The following is a 20,826-nucleotide window of genomic DNA, read 5'->3' as shown; positions in this document are numbered from 1 at the left end:
TCATCGGGGGCGCCTGCTCCCTCCTCTCAACGCCCCGCCCACAGCAGCCCAAAGGATCAACAAGACAGTGTCTCCGAGAAGTGCCCCTGACTGTATTTGCGTGGGAATGGAACATAATTGCAGCTTGTAAAGGAAACCAGCCTAAGAAAAAACATCCCGGGTAACATCCCGAGGAAACGGGGAGATCTTCCTGCAGGGACATTTTCCTGGTTGTCAGAGAAGGGGGCCAGACAGCTTGCCCACGACATTCCTGCTGGAGGTGACTCACCCACCTCCAGCCTCGAGCATGGTTCCCAGGGCGTCCTCTCCAGCCCCATCTTCCCTCCCAGGCCCTAGGCTACCGCTAAATGAGCTTCTCACCCAGACAATACTCAAAACACCACCAGAAGGAAGAGATGACCTCCACCCAGGAAGGTTATCTCTCCTTTGGTGGGTTGACAAAGGGACTAAGCAGGGTCTCCTGTTCCAGTCAACTCGAGCCAACCCTGGGGTAACTAGAGGAACCAGCTATGGAAGGCTAACCACATATGCCCAGCTCACCCTTTTGTGCCCAGCACCTGGCACTTACAATGGTGGGTGAAGAAATGAATGAGGGAACGAGTGAATGAATCCAGGAAGGAACAAACTCCAAAGGAGGCACAGAGCAAAATATATCCTCTCATGCAAACCTGCAAGGCAGGTACTCTTAGCACCATGTTATAAACGAGAGAAAGCAACTTCAGAGGGGCCAAGTGTCTTGCCCACACTCACGTAGCTAGGAAATGAATAAACCAGGCTTTGGACCCACGTCTGACTCTGAAGTCAAGCCTTCCAGTATGGAAACCACCCTCACAACCAGGATAATGATGAATGATGTTTACATAGCCCCTGACACAGCAGGGTTATTTCGGCCTCCCAACATTCCAGAGAAATGGACTCATCACGTACTTGAGCTGCACAACCAGTTGGAGGTGAGGTAGGGATTTGAACCTAGACTTTGATTTTCTCAATCGCAGATATTTGGGGGCACATTCTATAGGTCAGGCCCTGTGTTAGGGGCTGGGGATACAACAGGACACAGCATAGACCCGGTCCACGCGCTTCCTGTCCAGAGGGGTGTCTGCTTCAGAAATAAGCTCTTCCCACGACACCATACGCTGCCCATAGAAATTTCCTCAGGAAAATAGCGGTGCTTCAGCAGTTGTATTTTGAAAGGGAAAAGGATCTGAGAACAGAGCCTGTCAACAAAAAGATAGGAATGGTCTGCATCTCAGCAGCGTGTGCTGTTTTCAACATGGATTTCCAGAATTCCTATCCTTTGTCGAGGCCGATTCCGCCTCTTCCTAAGGACAGGTGTGTGAACATGCCAGGAGACTTGCCTATAATAATCAGATTATCTGGGCACCAAACAACACCCAAATATCAAATTCCCTGCTAGGTCACCAGGGAGCCCATTAAGGAAGCCTCAGGCAATCTGAGTTTGCAATGACCTAGCTAATCCAGCCTCGTCATAGTAGAACTCCAAAGCCTCGGGGCTGACGGGGGAGTGAATTCACCTGGTTAGGCCACCCGTGATGTACAAACTCGGGAGTCCATTTTTCCAGAAGGGAGTGCAAGTGAGAGACAAGGAAGATGTGTGGGATCACAAAGTGCCCTTTGCAAGACTTCAGGGATTTCAGTACCTTTGAGGCCCAGGTATTATCTTCCTCTACCAAGCACCTCAGTCCACAGAAATACTGAATTAAGAATTTGATGCAAAATAAAGCACAGAGGCTATGGCTAAAGCAGTGCATTTTTTTTCTTTTTTAACAGCAATCAAAGGTCAGATCATAGGCCACTAGTTGTTTACTATTTCCTGGCATCAATTGCTAATTAACGTTCCCAAAAGAGAACCAGCCTTATGGTCTCCACATCAAGACCCACACACCATGGAGGCCATCGCCATGGCGACCAGACCTCCTCCCTTTGCTCCTAGTTTTCCACGAGACACATTTCCTGGCGTGGAGCTTATTTTGCTCACAGAAAAACTCTTCACGATCAAACTCAATTTATCATGAGGTGACTTAACAAAAAGCACCCCCACAAAATTGAATCTTGGTAAACTGGTGCAGTGAGGTGGAATTCTTGGGGGCATCCTGGACTTTAATAAACCGGCGTGGGAGCAGGGTGGCAGGTTCATCCACAGAAAAGTTCATCCAAAGAAAGGTGAACTTTCTTTGGGGGTGCTAAGGGAGAGACTGCCCAGCCCCTGCGGCTCTACAGTTTCAGAGTCCCGTCGCTGGCACCTGTGACTGTCGAGAATCTCTAACCTGAGCAGGTCTGTCTGAAAGCTCAGTCCAGCACTACACCAGGGCATTTCTGGAATTCTTAATCCTTCTTGCTAGAACTTCAGAGCCATTATACAGAGAAAGGGTGACCAAGAAAGCAACCACCGAAGCTAAAATGCCAGGCAGTAGAAGGAAGTTTCAACTCCCTCAAGAACCAAATTTTGAAGTTTATCGTTCTCCCTCCCCCTCTCACCACCTCCCTTCCAGAGATCGACGCACGGAGACCAAATCGAACAAGCGAGAAAGTTTCCAGGGCTTACCTGGGTTGGGTTGTAGAGCTCCTGCAGGGGGCTTCGAGACCCCTTACGGCAGCAGATGTCCACACCAAAGGGGTTCCTCCGCATGACTGAGGAAAGAAAGTGAAGGCTCATCAGAAATGAGCAACAAAGGCTTGTCTGACAAAGAAAAAGGCACAGAGGTGGGGGAAGAAGAAGCAGGTAGGAAAGGAGGACAGAGAACCAGTTTCTGGCAAAGCTGTTGTTCCTTTATCCAAAGGCATGTCTGCCCCAGTATCCAGGCACCTCTCCACACCCAGAGGACATAAATAATGCTCAACATTTCTTCCCAGCAAGTTTTTAAGAAAAGAGGACAGGCCTCTAAAACTCACTGTAATGAAGCTACTTACAAAAGGCAGCATAAAGTTGTTACAAGACAGTTCCAGCCAGCAGCACCAGGCTTGGTAGATTTCAAATTCCACAGCCTTCTCCCTCAATGACCCATTACAGCCTCTTATTCCTGGTCCCCGAGCACCTGGCCCTGGTCTCCTGAGCAGGCTGCAGCGCCTTCCCCCGGAGGGCTCCTCCCATGGGCTAAGTCAGACGCCCGGTCACCCCAAAGCCTCTTGTAAATTAGATTATCTTTAATGAAAGTAGCAGGTCGAGGAAGAAAGGACACGGGTTTATGGTTCTAAACAGAGGTGGAACTTAAAATTAATCAAAGAGGCAGAATTAAAAGAACTCCTCAAAAACCAATGGCACTGAGGACACCACGACCCATTTCTTTTTAAGATTTCATTTTTAAGTAACCTCTACACGAACGTGGGGCTCCAACTCCCAACCCCGAGGTCAAGAGTCACGCGCTCCGCCGACTGAGCCAGCCAGGCGCCCGCCCCAAGAACTAATTTTCAGGGGAAAAGAACTTTCTTTTTTCATTCTTCCTGTTCCGGGCAGTCTCTCGCAGAGTCTAACACCTAGTCACCTGTTGATAATTATTTGTTGAAGGGAGGGCGGCGTGGGGGAGGGAGGAACGAATGAATGGGCGAACGACCGTTTTCTTCTCCTGCAGGAGGCAATTTTCTTTGTGGAACGACATGGCTGGGGCATGGGAAGGACCAGGAAAGCGGACCCATCCACAAGCCTAAAGAAGTCACGGCTGTGTGAAGCAGCGAAGTGGGCTGCATGATGTTCCCGGGAGCAGGCAGCCTGGATGGGTAGCCGATTACTTCTGGGAGTTCTCCAGGTGAATCCACTCTTTCTCAGGCACCTCTTGGACTTTGAGCCACGTGGACACCCTCAGCGCAAACCATCGACTCCAGGAAAGCGGAAGCTGCATTTTCTGTCCCCTTCTCCTTTACCCCCTTCCTAGAGCGGGGTCAGCAAACTCTTCCCGTAAAGGGCAGGCAGTGCCTCAGCATTGCGCCAGCCGCAGGCAACACACAAGGGGCGGGCGCGGCTGCGTGTCAACGCCCCTCCATTTATGGAGGCCGAAGCCTGAATTCCCGGTAATTTTCACGTGTCAGGAAGTATTATTCTTCTTTTGATGTTTTTTTCAACCGTGTCACAGAAACAGGCGCTGGGCTGGCTCCGGCCCTCGGGCTGCAGTTTGCTGACCTCTGCCCTGGAGAAAGGTCCCAGGTATCGCTGGGGTCGGCGGAACCAGCCCCCCAACGCTCCCCGAGCCCCACGGCCCTCTCCGGGGAGGCGATCTGCGGGCTAGTGTCCATACATAAAAGCTGTTAGGATTTGACTGGGCTGTGCGGGGCAAACACTGCCTCTTTGTTCCTCCACGGCTGCCTCGACAAGAAGGGGGAAAAAAAAATCCACGTTGTGTTTTTCTTTAATTTATTGCTTCATTTTTCATTTCCACCCCAAACGAGGTAAACTGTTAAATGCACGCAAGTTGCCCTCGGTGCACAATGACATAGCAACACTTTGGAAGAGAAAAAACAGCCATAAAACTTGTAAAATTATGCTCACGCCGTGCGAGATTAAACTCTCCCCATGGCGGCAGACAGGCTCACCGAGACTGGGGCTGCAGACCGCCGCGGTGAGAACCCCACCGTGGAGTCCATTAAAAGTCAGCTTTTATGGGGGGCAGTATTATTTAATTGGTTTATTTTTCTAATACAAGGCCTTTAAAACGCTTTGACCGTGTGGGGCCCGCAACACGGGCCCTTTCCCAAGGCCGTCTGTCCTCGGGGCCTCCTCCAGCCCTGGCCATGCGGGCTTTGTTGGACGCCCCGTGAATCAGCTTTGGCTTTGGCACGCCAGGCCACAAAAGCCAAAGGGGCTTTGTGTGCCTTTTGCGCGAATGACAACAGTCTCACCATTTATGGAGTGAGTGCTCATTGTGTGCTAGGCACTTGGTTAAGTGTAATCCTTCCCACAGAGAAGGAAGTACTAACCTCTCTGAGCCTCTCTTGACTTCAGCAACTTGACCAAGGTCAAGACCATGGAGGCGGAAAGTTGCCCTGCCAAGACTCAAACCTGACTGCTAGGCTCTTCACATCCAAATGATAGCAGTGGGGACCTACTGCGTGCCTGGGACACAAAGGAAGGGTTGGCAATTAGGCAAACAAGTGGTAAGTATGTTTATCCCACGTGTGTCTTAGGAAAAGTGGCATCAGAGAAGGCTGAGCGACTGACACTCACAGATAGTGGCAGCCAGAGTTTGGAGAACCCTCACGGTGTGCCGAGCGGTTCACACATAAATCTGCACAGAAGTCTCACAGGGTGGGTACCACCGCTGTCCCCATTTTATGGGTAGGAGTAACTGAGGCAGGGGTAGGTAACTTGCCCAGGTCTTGTGACTAGGAAGAGGTGAAGACTGGCTTCTGACACAGGCAGCCCATGCTCTCAGCTGCTGCCATGCTGGGCTGATGGTCAAGTGCCAAGTTTCCTCCTGACCTGGCCCAAGACTGGGTTGGCTGGCCACTTCTAGGACAGGCGATCTAAAATGTAATCTGGTGTTACAGGAGTCATTGCGGTGATGTGATATGAGGGCCAGACTATTAACTAACAGCTATTAGTACACTCCATTCATCCAACACACTTTTCTCAAGCACCTACGTATGATATGCCAGGCGTGGGCACGGGGGTAGAGACCCTCTCCACCTCATTCACATTTTTCCCCGGTGCTTGGCACACAGTAGGTACTCAAAAAAGCTTATAAATGAGCTAGGATTAAAGGCTTCCTTTTAAAAAAATATTTATTTATTTTGAGAGAGAGAGAGAGAAAGAGCAGGGGAGGGGCAGAGAGAGAGGGAGAGAGAGAATCCCAAGCAGGCTCTGTGCTGTCAGTGCAGAGCCCGAGGCGGGGCTCAATCCCAGATCCCACGACTGTGAGACCGTGACCGGAGCTGAAATCGAGACGCGTAACCGCCTGAGCCACCCAGGTGCCCCGTAAGGCTTCCTTTATAAGCACCAGACAGGCTTTTTCTGCTCCACAAGGAAGAAACCACCAGTAGCATCAGCAATTTTTTTTTTTTTTTAAATAAAAGGTCTAGTGATCAAAAGCCCTAAGAAAGGAATCCCCGAGGACATTTAACAGTGGCCTTCCGCCACCCACCCACCACCGCAAGTTTTATTTAGCTACAACACTTGCTTTTTTTCCTTTCTAAACTCTAATGAACGAAATGCAAACCTGTTTTGTAAGAATCTAATTGGCTTAATTTACGGCACAATTTCTTGGACCCAGGACGTAGTCCAAGATACATAAATGAAGCCGAAATCAGAATCAAGCTCCTGTGTTTATTCTACTCTGATGAAGAGCACGTTGTTCTCAAGTGGACACTCCACTCACAGTAAAATGACAGCAGGTGGCAGAAAGTTGGCTCACCACAAAGGAACAGAGCCCGCCTCGTCCATTCCCTGACCTTGCCTGTGTCTGGGGGGGGGGGGGGGGGGGGAAGGAGCTGCTGGATTGTTAATTCCAGTCGGATGACATCAAACCGAAAGGCTGTGGGGCCCTGGGTGGGAACTCATTTTTGATCCATTTCAGAAAACTGGAGATAGGTGGGATGCCCGGGGATTAGAGTCAAAGTCCACCAGTTTACAGAAAAACAGTCAGAGTTGATACACTTGCCTAACCTCCCCAGGGTAGCTAAGCAGCAGACCCAGGGCCAGAAGTCAGGTCTCATAAAGTACAGCAAGAGTTAATAATAATAATCATGACAACTACTATTTATTGAGAATTTATCATGTGCCGATGCCTGACACCACGCTAAGGCTTTTTCTCACATTGCTTCATGTACTTCTCATAAAAACCCCAGAAGTTAGAAATAACGAATGATAATAATATCATTCATTCCCATTTTACAGTTGAGGCAACTGAAGCCCAGAGAGGTTAAGTAACTTGCCCAAGATCACACAGCCAGCAAATGGCACAACAAATGGCAAATTCAAACCCAGGCCTGCTTCCAGAAATGGTGGTCTTCACCACTGTGCCATGCTGTCCCTCAAGACGGCAGACCACGCCCACACCCTTGGAGCCGCCACCGCCACCACAGAATCTGTGCTCTCCCTCCCGCCAACGTCCAAAGTGAGGCGCTTCGTACTAAATCACCCAGATCCACACGGGCCTCCACTCCCCTCCCGCGGACAAATCAGCTCCAACACCCAACTGACTTCGCTCTCCAAATCTGGTTTTGCTAACAGCCTGAGCACGATCCCTCACCTACACCACGCTCTGAGGGTGCAGCAGTGCGGTTACAGACGTGTCTTCCCCAAATGCACAAAATCATGCTGTGCCTGAGTGAGTACCGTCTGGGCCATCCGTCAAAGCGATGCTGGAATGGGGGCGTGTCTAGGTCAAGGGCATCAAGCTGGGAGAAGCGAGAGTGACCCCCAGTAATCTCGGAGGAAGGCATTCTTATATAAAGACAGGCCATCTGCTTTGTAACGGCAGGACCCCACAGCCTGCCCCGAAAGGCCACTACGTCACAGCTCTCCCCCTCTCTGTGGAGGTCACCAGGCTGGAGCTACAGTGAGCGACCATCCTGACCTGCCTGGGACTGAGGAGATTCCTGGAGCTCCGGACTTTCTCCAGGCTGAAACCAAGAGAGTCACAGGCACAGAGTAGCACCCTTTAGATTCAAATCCTGGTTTCACTATTAACCAGCCTTCGGTCAACTTCTTTTTATTATTGTTATTTTAGAGACAGAGGTACAGCATGAGTGGGGGGTGGGGGGGGAGAGGGAGAGGGAAAGAAAGAGGGGGAGAGAGAGAGAGGGGGAGAGAGAGAGGGAGAGAGAGAGAGAGAGAGGGAGAGAGAGAGGGAGAGAGAGAGAGAGAGAGGGAGAGAGAGAGGGAGAGAGGGAGAGAGGGAGAGGGAGAGAGGGAGAGAGGGACAGAGAGGGATAGAGAGAGGGAGAGGGAGAGAGAGGGGGAGAGAGGGAGAGGGAGGGAGGGAGAGGGAGGGAGGGAGAGGGAGGGAGGGAGAGGGAGGGAGGGAGAGGGAGGGACAGAGGGAGAGAGAGAGAGAGAGAGAGAGAGAGAGAAAGAATCTTAAGCAGGCTCCATGCTCGGTGCCGACCTGGATACGGGGCTCGATCCCACGACTCTGGGATCATGGCCTGAGCCAAAATCAAGAGTAGATGCTCATCACACCCCCTTCAGTCAACTTCTTAATCTCTGAAACGCAACTAGACAGCAGTAATAGTGCCTACATCCTAGGATGGTTTTGGAAATTAAAGGAAAATGTAAGGCAGCCTGGTCCGTAGTACCCAAAGCCCGGTCCGTAGTATCCATGTGAAAAGTCACAGGCCTGGATCCTACAGCTGGCTCTCTTTGCCACCAAACAAGAGCCTCTCTTTGAACCAAGTCCCCCCTGGACACTCAGATTTCTCCTTGGTGAGATGCAGAGGTAAAACCAGGTGGTCTCTAAATTCCTGACATCTAAGCACAGGGCAATGGGAAGACTCCCTGGAGAACCTCGGGTTAAATGAGCCCTAGAGAGGTGCTGGGGGTGGGGCGGTCAGGTGGAAGGGGCAGGAGGTATAGACAGAGGGCCCAGAGGGCAGCCACGCAGTAACAGAAAAGGAGAGGAAAGTGTAGGCCCAGAAGGGTTTGGGAAGGAAAAAGCAACACCTGGCTTTGAGATCTATTTCTTATCAATTTCTGCCCAGTTTACAACCCACCACCAAAGGCTGGCCTTCTAGTTGAAATGAAGAGGTTTCTCAAATGAAGAAATACCATCTACAAAGAATAATTAATAATACAAAAATCGGAACCCCCCACCAAAAAAGAAAAAAAATCAAACTCTGATATGGAAGCAGAACTGGTAGTTTCCAGCCCGGGGGGGGGGGGGGGGGGGGGGCGGGGGCACGGGCCACACCGGCGGTTGCCGGAACAAAGCCCTCTTGTCACAGTGACCCAGGGCCTGAAATGCCACAGGGAGGGAATCAGAGTGGAAGGAACCCAACCCTCTCCCAGAAGCACCCGTGAACCTGGCCTTCCGGGAGCACTCATATTCTTTTAGAGTTCAGCATCTCCTTTGGACCACCACTCTCCTTTTAAAGCACGAAGGAAAAAAAAAAAAACAAAAAAAAACCCCTGCTTTGAGTCACACACTAACATCAGAACCCGAATTAGTTGTTCTGCCCAGATTTCTGGAAGGAATTTGAGGACCAGAGGAAAGAGGAAGAGAAAAGAAAACAAAGGGAAAGGGTGGGGAGGAGCAGGATAAGCCACTAAAGCTCCCAGGATTCTTGGACATCACAGACTGGCTTAGAACTGGCTCAATCCCAAGTAGTTCCCATAAAGCTGAGAAGGAAACAGAGGTACGTAAGTCCTCACAAACACGGCGTCTGTAGCTAACACATCAAACTTGTCTCAAACACTCGGGAATTTCTATCTCTGGGAGATTTCGTTTTATCTCAAGGAATCTGAGGCTCTTTGCATCCAGTGTGTGTTCAACACATTTCGCAAGTCCAGATGGGCTCAGGTTTTTGCGTTCCCCGTTTGCTCCTGCCAAAGAATTAAGAACCAAAACTCGTGTCTGGAGTCGGAGGCGTTCTGACCACTCCCCTTCATTTTCAGAGGAGAAAGCGTGGCCCAGTCAGGGGACAGGAGAGCCGACGTTCCCACTGCAGGGCTGGAAAAGAAGAGCCAGGCCTGCCCTACCCTCGGCCAGCTCATCCCTCACCTCTGAGTCCCTGGCAGCCCAGCCCCACGGTCCTCTCGTTGGCCCCCCTCCCCATGCCCTCTGCCCAACTAGGTGCTTAGCGAGTAACAGGTACTCAGCACATTTGCGTCAAATGAATGAGCTAAAACAACAGGTCAAGTGATCTGAGGGTTTAACCAAAGACACTGTTTCTGTTAAAGGGCACCAGGCCAGGCCGCTTACTACCAGCAGAAGAACAAAGAGAAGTTCAAAGTGTGTTAGCTGACATGCATCCTCAAAAGTATTTAGTTATTTGGCTTTCTTCGTTAAAGGAACTAAAACAAACAAAAACACAAGGCACAATTAGTACGATCCGTTCCAGTGGAACTGGGGTGTGCCGTCAGCGAGTTCTACAAGCACTCAGGAGAGCTAGCCTTTATTACCGTCTCACCCCTCCTCCTCACCACTACCCTGGAGGGCAGTGGTATCACACCCATGTCAAAGACAAACTGAGGCTCGGAGGGGTGGAAGAATTCACCCGATGGCACAGCTTTGTGAGCAGCAGAACTGGGATTCAAACCATCCATTCTATGTACGCACGTCTGTAGCTTCTCCCCGACTCCTGTGAAATGAGCCTTATTAGAGCTTGTAGAGGCTGGAGCTGGAGGAGGCCAAGAAAAAGACAACCCTGAATATTGACCCAGGGCCCTCCAACCAACCAGGCTTCGGGGGCTTTACAAAACATTCAGCACACTTGTATTTACAGGCAGCTTTTCAGGAGTCCCCAAACACAGGCGGAAGCCCCAGGACACGGGGGTTCGACCTGAGCTAACATTAATGCTCTATTACCAAACTTCAGTTTTCCAACTTCCTTTACCCACCTTCTCACAGTCCCTGCAATAACCCAGAGCCATGGAATTCCATTTCAGATCTGTTTTTCCTCATTGGAGACCCCACTAGCAACCACTAAAGAACATTGACGGATTTGGGTTTTATTTGATTTGGAAATCATCAGAACCCTTATGATCGCTAATTCCCGTGTCGGTCTCCTTTCCCTACCGTAAGCTCCACAGACCTCCTGATGCCCAGCCTGTGGAGGTGTTGGCAGAACTAAAGTGAATTAAACTTTTGGCAGATGGAGGTCAAGGGTATAAATCCAAGAATTAGGTGAAAGCATTCCATATAACTCTGGAAGAGAAAAGTCACAGCTTCATCTGGGAGCCAGGAGATTTACTGTCACACAAACCTTCCACGGAGATACTCAGCTTTGAAGAACATACCATATCCCCTACAACATTGACCTTCCAGGGAAAGAACTGAGCCATCAAACATATTGACCAAAACCGAGGGCCGCTGCACTCAACGCACGCTCTCTTTTGGGTGATTCTGGCCCATCTGCAAAATTTTCCCCAGAGCAGAGCGTTGTGCACACTTCCAAAAAGCACAGAGTCCCTGCCCAAGTGCAAACCAGCTGTACCAGACAGGTTAATGCAGAATCAGGCACATCTTGGACAAGAAGAGCCTTTGGAAGCCATCTGGCTCAATGGCTTCCACACGAGCAAAGGGAAGGGGTAAATACGGTTGGAGAAAAGTACCCTCAAATTTGATTCCGAGTAAGCAAGACAAATGGCAGGATGCAACTCTCAAAAATGATCTTTCTGGGGCGCCTGGAGGGCTCAGTCGGTTAAGCGCCCGACTTCAGCTCAGGCCACGATCTCACGGTTCGTGGGTTCGAGCCCTGCATCGGGCTCTGTGCTGACAGCTCAGAGCCTGGAGCCTGCTTCAGATCCTGTGTCTCCCTCTCTCTCTGCCCCTTCCCTGCTCATGCTCTGTCTCTCAAAAATGAATAAGCGTTTAAAAAAAATTTTTTTTAAAAAGATCTTTCTGGACAGTAGTGTTTACATAGCCCACCCCAAGACAGCATGGAAGAGGTGAGGAGAGAAGGTGCCAGGCACTGAAACGTTAAGAAACCCCATCCAGCGGAACCCACCCCTCCCACAGCCCCATTCCACAGGTGGAGAAATGGGCGTCCAGGAGCATAAGTGATTCGTTCAAGGTCACAAAGCTAGAGACCTTCTGTCTCCTGTCCTTTTGCCCCAGCTTACATGTGATGAACTGGTATTTTCTATTCTCTTCTATTTTTTTTAGTACTTGTGCCAACTCATTAGACCCTGTGCACTCACTGTTCCCTCACCTGTAATATTCTTCCCTCTGGTCTTGCTCACGTTATTGGCTCCCCGGAGAGCCCCCCACCTGCCACCACACTACCTAACACGGTCTGTCTCTTCTTTCTCACGGTCTCCCCTCTGGTTTGTTTTTTATCCTTCTTCAAGGCACCTATTGTCTTTTGACTTTTTTTTTTTTTAATAAAATAGTATTTATTTTTATTTATTTTCAGAGAGACAGAGACAGCACGAGTGGGGGAGGGGCAGAGAGCGAGGAGACAATCCCAGGCAGGCTTGGTGCTGCAAGGGCAGAGCTTGATGCGGGGCTTGAACTCACAACACCATGAGATCATGTGACCTGAGCCAAAACCAAGAGTTGGACGCCTAACCGACTGAGCCACCCAGGTGCCCCTATTTTATTTTTAAGTTTATTTATTTTGTGAGGGGCAGAGAGAGCACGAACCGGGGAGGGGCAGAGAGAGAGAGAGAGAGAGAGAGAGAGAGAAAATCCCAAGCAGGCTCTACACTGTCAGCACAGATCCCGACACAGGGCTTGATCTCATTACCATGAGATCGTGACCTGAGCCTAAATCAAGAGCCGGACGCTTAATGGACTGAGCCACCCAGGCACCCCAAGACTTTTTATTTTAAATGCTTTGTTGGCCACTGCCCATTACTGCCACAAGACTCAGAGCTTGAGAGGAGAGACCCGGATTGTCTTATCTACCACAATATCCTCAGTTACCTAAAAGTGTGCCTAACTTCAGCGCCTGGATGAATGAATGAATGAATGAACACATGAATGACTGAATTTGAGCTCTTTTCCCATAAGATGAGAAACGAGACCATTTTTGAAACACAGTTAGTTACCCTAGTCCCATGTCTTCAAAACCTGCCTGCTAAGAGTCATCTGAGGTACTCGTAAAAAAAGGCCTATCTCCACAGCCCCTCTGAATCAGGCTCCCCCAGAAAGAGAAGAGGAGAATGAGCACCCCCAAGGGATTCAGATCTCAGAAGGCTTTGGAGACACAGCACATACAGACGGTGCACCTGCGGGGCGATCTGGAGAAGAGGAGGGGGAAACCGGGGCCAGTGAGTTCAGGGGCCTGGGTGCAGGGTGTCACAGGGAAGGTCCTTACAAGGACCGGGTGGAGCCTCGCCGCAAAGGGCGTGCTGGCGAGGCTGAGGCATCTTCATTTCCTTGTTGACACCTAACTCCTTCCAGAAAGGATTTGAGGCTAGACCGGGAAAACATTCATGTGACTCTGTAGTCAAGAGGGAGCCCCTGGAAACCATCTTTGAGGCACAGAACACCACAAACGGGGTTCTGCCAATGTTTTTAAGTTGTGCTAAAATATACACAATGGAAAATTTGCCAGTTTAGCCGTTTTTAGGTGTGCAGTTAAGTAGCATGACGTACATTCACACGGCTGTGTAACCGTCGCCACCAACCGTCTCCAGAACTTTATTTTCTCATCCCAAAGTGAAACTCTGGACCCATCAAACACCAACTCCCCATCCCCCTCTCCTTCCAGCCCCTGGCAACCACTGTTCTATTTTCTGTCCCCGAATTTAACGATTCTAAGTACTTCACACAACTGGAATCGTACAGTATTTCACTTAGTAGAATGTCTTCAAGGTTCACCCATATTGTAGCAGAGGTCAAAATCTCCTTTTTAAGGCTGGGTAATATTTCACCGTGTGCATAAACCATCTTTGACATATCCAGTCATCCGTCAATGGACACTCAAGTTGTTTCCACCTTTCGGCTGCTGGGAATAATGCCTGTTCCAAACACGGGCGCGCCTGAGACATCCTGCTCAGACGTGAAGTGTGAACCTAAAGGGGCCCCTGAGGCTTCTGGGGGAGCGTGCTGGCTGGGGGCCTCCGAGCGGGCGCTGTGGGGACCGCAGGTGGCCACAGGAGCATGGCTGATGAGCGCCAACCCAGCAGGGAGGTCTGCCGTCAGCCCACGCCTTAACCAGGTCTTGGAGCCCGGCAAGGAAGAGGAGTGGCGTGAAACTACCTGCTGGGATTTGGCTCCTGCACAGAGGCCTCTGAATCAGGCCTCGGTGATGAGTGTGGGTGATGGGTTCCGAGAGCCCCCCACTCACAGGCTGGGCTGCTCAGCTCCCGCTCATGAAGAAATTCCAGGCCACTGAGGCAGTGCCCCAAAAAGCTGCTGGAGAAGATGCCCCCCAAATGGAGAGAGCAAGACCGTTTCCTTAAAAACCCAGCATGATTTCAAATTAAATACAGAAAATGTCCACAACAGGACAATATACAGACACAGAAAGTAGACTAGTGGCCACCTAAGGCCTGGGCGGGATGGCGAACGACGGTAAATGAACCTAAAGGTTCCACTTTAGGGTAACGGAAATATTCTCAAATTAGATTGTGGTGATGGTTGTATAACTCTGGAAACATACTAAACTTCACTGAATTCTACACTCAGACTAGGTGAATTTTATATGTCAATGCTATCTCAATAAGGCTATTTTTTTTAAAAAAAGTATAGAAATGTTTAGGAGGAAAATCCAGAAGATTAATATTTTCAAGATTTTAACCTATTTGAGTAGGAGATCTACCTTGGAATCCCAGCATGAAAGGTTTAGTTGAACAATTCATTTGACTTGAGATTTTTTTTTTTTTTTTAGAAATCTGTAGGTTTTTTTTTTTTTTAAGTTTATTTATTTATTTATTTTGAGAGAGAGAGAGAGAGAGAGAGAGTGAGCGAGGGAGACAGAGTATCTCAAGCAGGCTCCACACCGCCAGCACAGAGCCCGATGTGGGGCTTGAACTTAGGAAACTGTGAGATCATGACCTGACCCGAAACCAAGAGTCAGATGCTTAACCGACTGAGCCACCCAGGCGCCCCAGACTTGAGATTTTAAGTTGAAATCTGGTTTACACATACTCTTGGGGCATTTTTAAAAACATTAATTTAGTCAACATACTCCTAAATTTGAGGTATTAGATCTGTACTCTATCTAAGTCCTTGTTTGTTAATCAGGCAACTGAAGTACTCCAAGAAGACATTAAATATATTAAATTTTAAATGCAATTTAAAATGGGAAAAGCAGGTTAAGCTTGTTAAAGAATCAAATATTAATCAAAGGCTACCCTGAATGTAGCCGTGAAAATTTACCAGACTTTTAAGGAGAGTCAGATTCTCTTTTTTTTTTTTTTTGTCTTTAAATTTAAATCCAAGTTAGTTAGCTTATAGTGCAACAATGATTTCAGTAGATTCCTTAATGCCCCTTCCCCATTTAGCCCATCCCCACCCCCCACAACCCCTCCAGCAGCCCTCTGTTCTCCATATTTAAGAGTCTCTTCTGTTTTGTCCACCTCCCTGTTTTTATATTATTTTTGCTTCCCTTCCCTTATGGTCATCTGTTCTGTGTCTTAAACTCCTCACATGAGTGAAGTCCTATGATATTTGTCTTTCTCTGACTAATTTCGGTTAGCATAATACCCTCTAGTTCCAACCACGTAGTTGCAAATGGCAAGATTTCATTCTTTTTGATTGCCGAGGAATACTCCATTGTCTATATATACCACATCTTTATCCATTCATCCATTGATGGACATTTGGGCTCTTTCCATACTTTGGCTATTGTCATTAGTGCTGCTATAAACATGGAGTACATGTGTCCCTTCAAAACAGCACACCTGTATCCCTTGGATAAATACCTAGTAGTGCAATTACTGGGTCACAGGGTGGTTCTTTTTTTGATTTTTTGAGGAAGCTCCATACTGTTTTCCAGAGCGACTGCACCAGTCTGCATTTCCAGCAGCCGTGCAAAAGAGATCCTTTTTCTCCACATCCGAGGAGAGTCAGATTCTTAACTTAAAGGCTAGAATCCTAGACTTGCAGCCTTGTTTTTCTAGAAGCTTTTTCTGTACACAACTGTCACTTTCAATGACATGAAAACCCTCCCAGTAACAGAAGGTGGGGAATCTGAGTGTCTGGGGTGAAGGAGAACCAACCCCCAGCCCCATTCCGTTCCCGAAAACCCGACAGGAGTGGACAAATTTTACTGTTGAGAAACAGAAGACCCTGTGGAAAAACAGAGTTCAAGGAATTGAAATTGGCAGTTCACCTAGGAAAGCCCTTATAAATGATGTTTTATGTTCCCTTAAATAAAACAAGAGAGACAGCACGGGCAGGACAGCTCATCTTAATTATGTTCTATACCTTGAAGAAGTAATTACGGACATTGTTCAGTTACTAATTTTCATTTACCCTTCCTTGCATGCTGGAGACTTTCTATACTCTCCCCTGCAGTTTGCCTGGAATGCTTATAAATGTATTTTGCAGCGATGCAGATAATATGCCAAAATCCTTTCTTCCCTGTGGCTGGTGCTCCAAGTCTGATTTTACGACTTGGAGACATTTATGTCTGCCTCTGGGGTTCCCCTGCAGCTTCAGAGACAGGCAATAATGCGGCTGCTTGAGAAGGGAAATATTTCAGGTAACCTTTATGCAAGCCACTCAAGCATGGCGGGGCATTAACCCCAAATCCACTCTCTCCCCTCAAGTACAGAAAGCTGTTCAGCTCTGTGCAGGGTAATTTCGCTCAAATGCAGTCGGCCTGTGTCAGGCACCCTACCTCTTGCACGAATCTCTGTTCCCTCTTGGCCACACAGGGACGGTCGCCCATCCTTTGTCTGTCTCAAGGCCACCTAGGCAAAACTTGAGCATTCCCAGGCTTCTGTTTTCTTTCCCTTTTCTCCACCCTGTCCTAGAAGGTGGAAAGGGGTCCTGGCTAGACTATGGTGTTGTGGATTGAATAGTGGCCCCCCCGAAATTCATGCCCACTTAGAACACCTCAGAATGGGACCTTATTTGGAAATACGGTCTTAGCACGTATAATCAGTTAACTTAAGATGAGGTCATCCTTGGGGTGCCTGTGTGGCTAAGTCAGTTAAGCGTCGGACTTCGGCCCAGGTCATGATCTCACGGTTTGTGAGTTCGAGCCCCGTGTCGGGCTCTGTGCTGACAGCTCAAAGCCTGGAGCCTGCTTCGGATTATGTGTCTCCTCCTCTCTCTCTGTCCCTCCCATGCTCATGCTCTGTCTCTGTCTTTCAATAATAAATAAACGTTTAAAAAAAAAAAAAAAGATGAGGTCATCCTGGACTGGGGTGGGCCCTAAATCCAATGGCTGCTGTTCTCCTAAGAGAGGAGAGGACACAGAGACAGACACACGTGGAGAAGATCCTGCACAGATGGAGACAGAGGGTGGAGGGGCACGACTACAGGCAAGCCAAGGAGCGCCAAGGACTGACGGGAGCCACCAGAAGCCGGGAAGAGGCAAGGAAGGATTCTACCCCAGAGCCTCCGGCCCTGTCAACACCTCGCTTTCAGACTTGCAGCTCCTAGAACTGCGAGGGACCAGATTGCTGCTGTTGAAGCCACCGGAGCTTGTGGTACGTCGTTAAGGCTGCCCTAGGAAACGAATACACACGAGCTCAGGTCCTGTATGACCCTGACAATGTATTCCAACCTCTCGGCCTCGGTCACCTCTCTGTAAAATGGGGCTAACAATGTACCTACTTAGTAGGAATGTTGTGAGGACAAAATAAAGTAATCCACGTCAGGCCGTCGTAAGGGCTTAGTAAGCCAGAATTAGGTACCACTCCTGATGTCTGGTAATACCTTCTCTTTCTAACCGTTCCCCAAGACAGCATTGCAAAAGTCTCTTCTATTCCACCCGGAAATCTCACTGTTACAGACATGATACGTACACATTCATCTGTGGACACGAGATGATTTCACAGATCGGCGAGGGGAGTTGGTGACTTACGGTGGAGGTCTAACCAATCTGCATTTGCTCAAGACGAGCGTGAGGCAGCTGCGGGCTGCCGAAAGGGGGTTGTTGAACAGACGGCGTGTGTACCTCTCCTCCAGAAGCAAGAGACGGCTAGAAAGAGATTATCCCCCACAACAAAACACATGCTACCCAAACCCGTAGTTTCATTTTCATATGTCTACATGGGTTAAGGATGGGAATTATCTTTTTAACTTGTTCATGTGTATTGTGTTCTCCTGACATTTTTCTGGCACAAGATGCTAATACTAATTTTTAAAATATCCCCACACGTACTATGTCACTGGAGCCATGAAGATGTTTATAGCCTTCGACTCCAGCGATTTCCCTCTCGGGAAATGACACCGACAGAAACTAAAGAAGTTACGCACCAAGATGCTTACCATAATGTTTCCCCTCCGATGGCCAGAAATTGTAACAACTGAAAAATGCCCATGACTAGAGCAATCATTTCATAAATCATAGTTCACTTAAGGTACATCGTTAATAAATCACAGTGTATTAACTACTCAGAAATGATACTGTTATTAAAAGTAATAACATGAAGACACGGAGAAGGGGTTTAAGTAAAAGCAGCCGATTTCAAAATATTATGAGGATCGGAATCTCAGCCACATAAATATATATACGTATAAATGACAACGTATAAACACGAAAACGCGTTCTTCCACGCTGTTTATCATCTTTCTTACTTAACAATGATGACATCAACGTAATGCCGGATCCAGATCAACTCTAAATGTTACAGATGCTCCTGAAAGCCAGGAAAGTTCTAAACAAAGAGTTGGATTTCTCCCAACGATGAAGAAAGAATGGTCTTTGACGAAGAACACAGTGAGCGTGCTTCATGCTTGCAGGTCTCGGGACTATGAGCTGCTTGAAGTATAACTTAAGTTGCTGTTACCAAGAAGTGGTGTAGGGGTGGGGCGGAGAAAAGCAGGCGCTGGAGAAGATCCGAAAGTGGGTGGAGGGAGGCGGGGGGGTGGGGGGCGGGGATAGAAAAGGCTCTGGGGGCAGCCATGCTCTGCTTCAAATGTTATTCTTCTTGAAATGTGGTCAGAAGGAAAGACCACTGCAGCTGTGGCCTATTAAACGTGCCCACGCTCCCCATCTCCCTCCCTCCCTCCATCCCTTCTAGTGAGTCCAAGATGCAAGACTGAACCTCACTCCACAGTCTCTCTAAAGACCTGCAGCGAGAAGGCAATGAACCCGGCGGGGGGTGGGGGAGGGTGCAAGAGGCCCAAAGCTACTGGGGTGATTTTCCCTAGGGAAATATTTAGCATTTGGTGACTTCTCTTTTCCTTTAATAGACAGATAGGTGGATAAAGCTTTGTGACAACATGGAGAGACAGAATCCCACCTTTCTCCAAAAAGTAAGAAAGCTGTGCACAATATCCTTGTTGCTACGATGAACAGGAAGGTTGGCCTCTTGGGGGGCAGCATACGCGCCCAGCGTGAGTGTGGATATTAAAATTCTTCTCAAAGTCAGCCAGGCAGGACCTATTTACGCAAGCAAATTAAAATGCGTAAAACAGTAAGAGGGTGTTTGCAAATGTCTAGAGCTACCGGAGGATCTGACGAGAAGAGGCCAGGCGTATCAGGAAGGGCCCTGGTTCTGAGCTTGCTGCCACCAACCGCGTGGGTGACCCAGAGAAGAGGGGGACAAAACTAAGCAGAACGTATGTGGCGTTCCTACGATATGCCATGCTGAATGCAGGGCACTCGGGGAAATGTTATTTAACCTCCCCTTCCTTGGGACCATCCTGAAACGTTAAGTGTTATCATTTCCATTTTACAGAAACAAATTCAAACAGGTTATTTGCCAGAGTCACACAGATAGCACCTGAGAGATTCTGCAGACTGATGGAGCAGGTAAATGTTTATTATCTCTGAGTGTTATCAGTAGAGATCTACCTGATATAGGAGAGGAGGGGAGCAGAGCAGACGTGAAACACACAGAAAGCAGCAGCATTTCACAACGCTGGGCCCATCCCCTAGTAAGAGTTAATAATGTGAAAAGATGGAAATGGGGGTTGAAATTACTTAGGAAAAAGTAATGGAGCTGAGTCAAACACACCTGTCCGACTCAGCTAGGTCAAAACATTGACATGGAAGTGTTCAAACGGGCGACCAGGTGGCTCAGTCGGTTTAGCATCAGACTCTTGATTTCGGCTTGGGGCACGATCTCATGGTTCGGCACTGGGCTCTGTGCTGACAGTGCAGAGCCTGCTTGGGGTTTTCTCTCTCCCTCGTTCTCTGCCCCTCCCCCACTTATGTGTGCATGCACGCATGCACGCTCTCTGTCTGTCTCAAAATAAGTAAACTTAAAACTGTTCAAACACACACACACACACACACACACACACACACACACAGCAGCAGCAGCAGCAGCAGCAACAACAGGGACTTCGTAGAGCAAAGTGGCTAAGGGTAAACTCCAAGGGCGGTAGAGCTCCTGCTTCTAATCCCAGCTTCTCCAGTAACCAGCCAGTGACCTTCTGCAACAGTGTCTTCGCTCCCCTGTGTCTCAGGCTTCTCACCGGTAAGAGGAGAAGAGCAAGAGAAGGTACCACGTGGTTTGTAAGTTTGTAACTTCCCTGATGAGAATCACAAGGGAAGGTACCCGCATGGTTTGTAAGTTCCCTGAAATCCCAATGCATCTCACAGCGGCAGCCTCCTCCACTTGATAGAACAGGAGGTGACCAGGATGGGTGACGTGAGGAGCATCCCCGACTCCCTTCACGGGTCCGCTGGCCCCCGTCCCCAGACCTCCACTTCAAGCTCAGCCCCCTGCACGTTTTCTTTCCTTCTTTCTCCCTCTTTATTTCCTCCCTCTCTCTGCTCTCTCAGTCTCCTGCAAGTTTGATACTTTGTTTTCCAAGCCAAAACAAATATCTCCAAGTCCAAATGGCAAAGCGGGGCAGCATCAAACGCCCTGTTCCCTCTGAGGGTGAACCCGGAGCGAGGGCTCACTGGGGTGCAGGCAGACAGCTCTGGGATAACAAGACCCCGGAGCCAGCTCCGTGCGCAAGCCATGCATCACAGCTCCAGGGACACTGGCCCCGGTGCCCTGAACGGCAGTGGAAGCCACCACACCCTGTGGGTGTCAGGGCAGACCGGGGGTGATGGGTCTTCAGCAGTTTCAAGAAAGACCCTCTGTCAAACATTTAAAAACGATTTTTTTAAGGTGGGGGGAGGCGTGCC

At 48.9% G+C, this 20,826-nt stretch overlaps 1 protein-coding gene across 5 annotated transcripts in view; it reads right to left on the bottom strand.

The window, feature by feature from the left end:
• The window catches only part of CHST11 (carbohydrate sulfotransferase 11), a 265,153-nt gene that overhangs the window by 136,044 nt on the left and 108,283 nt on the right, over nt 1-20,826 (bottom strand). For all 5 annotated transcript variants that reach the window (XM_060656559.3, XM_060656560.3, XM_060656561.3 and 2 more), the window contains exon 2: nt 2,567-2,652. In XM_060656559.3, the coding sequence (XP_060512542.1) occupies nt 2,567-2,652 (86 nt within the window). The remainder of the gene's footprint in view (nt 1-2,566; nt 2,653-20,826) is intronic.

This window comes from Panthera onca, chromosome B4 (assembly GCF_046562875.1).
Source record: "Panthera onca isolate mPanOnc1 chromosome B4, mPanOnc1 haplotype 2, whole genome shotgun sequence".
Taxonomy (NCBI): domain Eukaryota; kingdom Metazoa; phylum Chordata; class Mammalia; order Carnivora; family Felidae; genus Panthera; species Panthera onca.
This window is presented reverse-complemented; position numbering and strand designations above follow the sequence as displayed.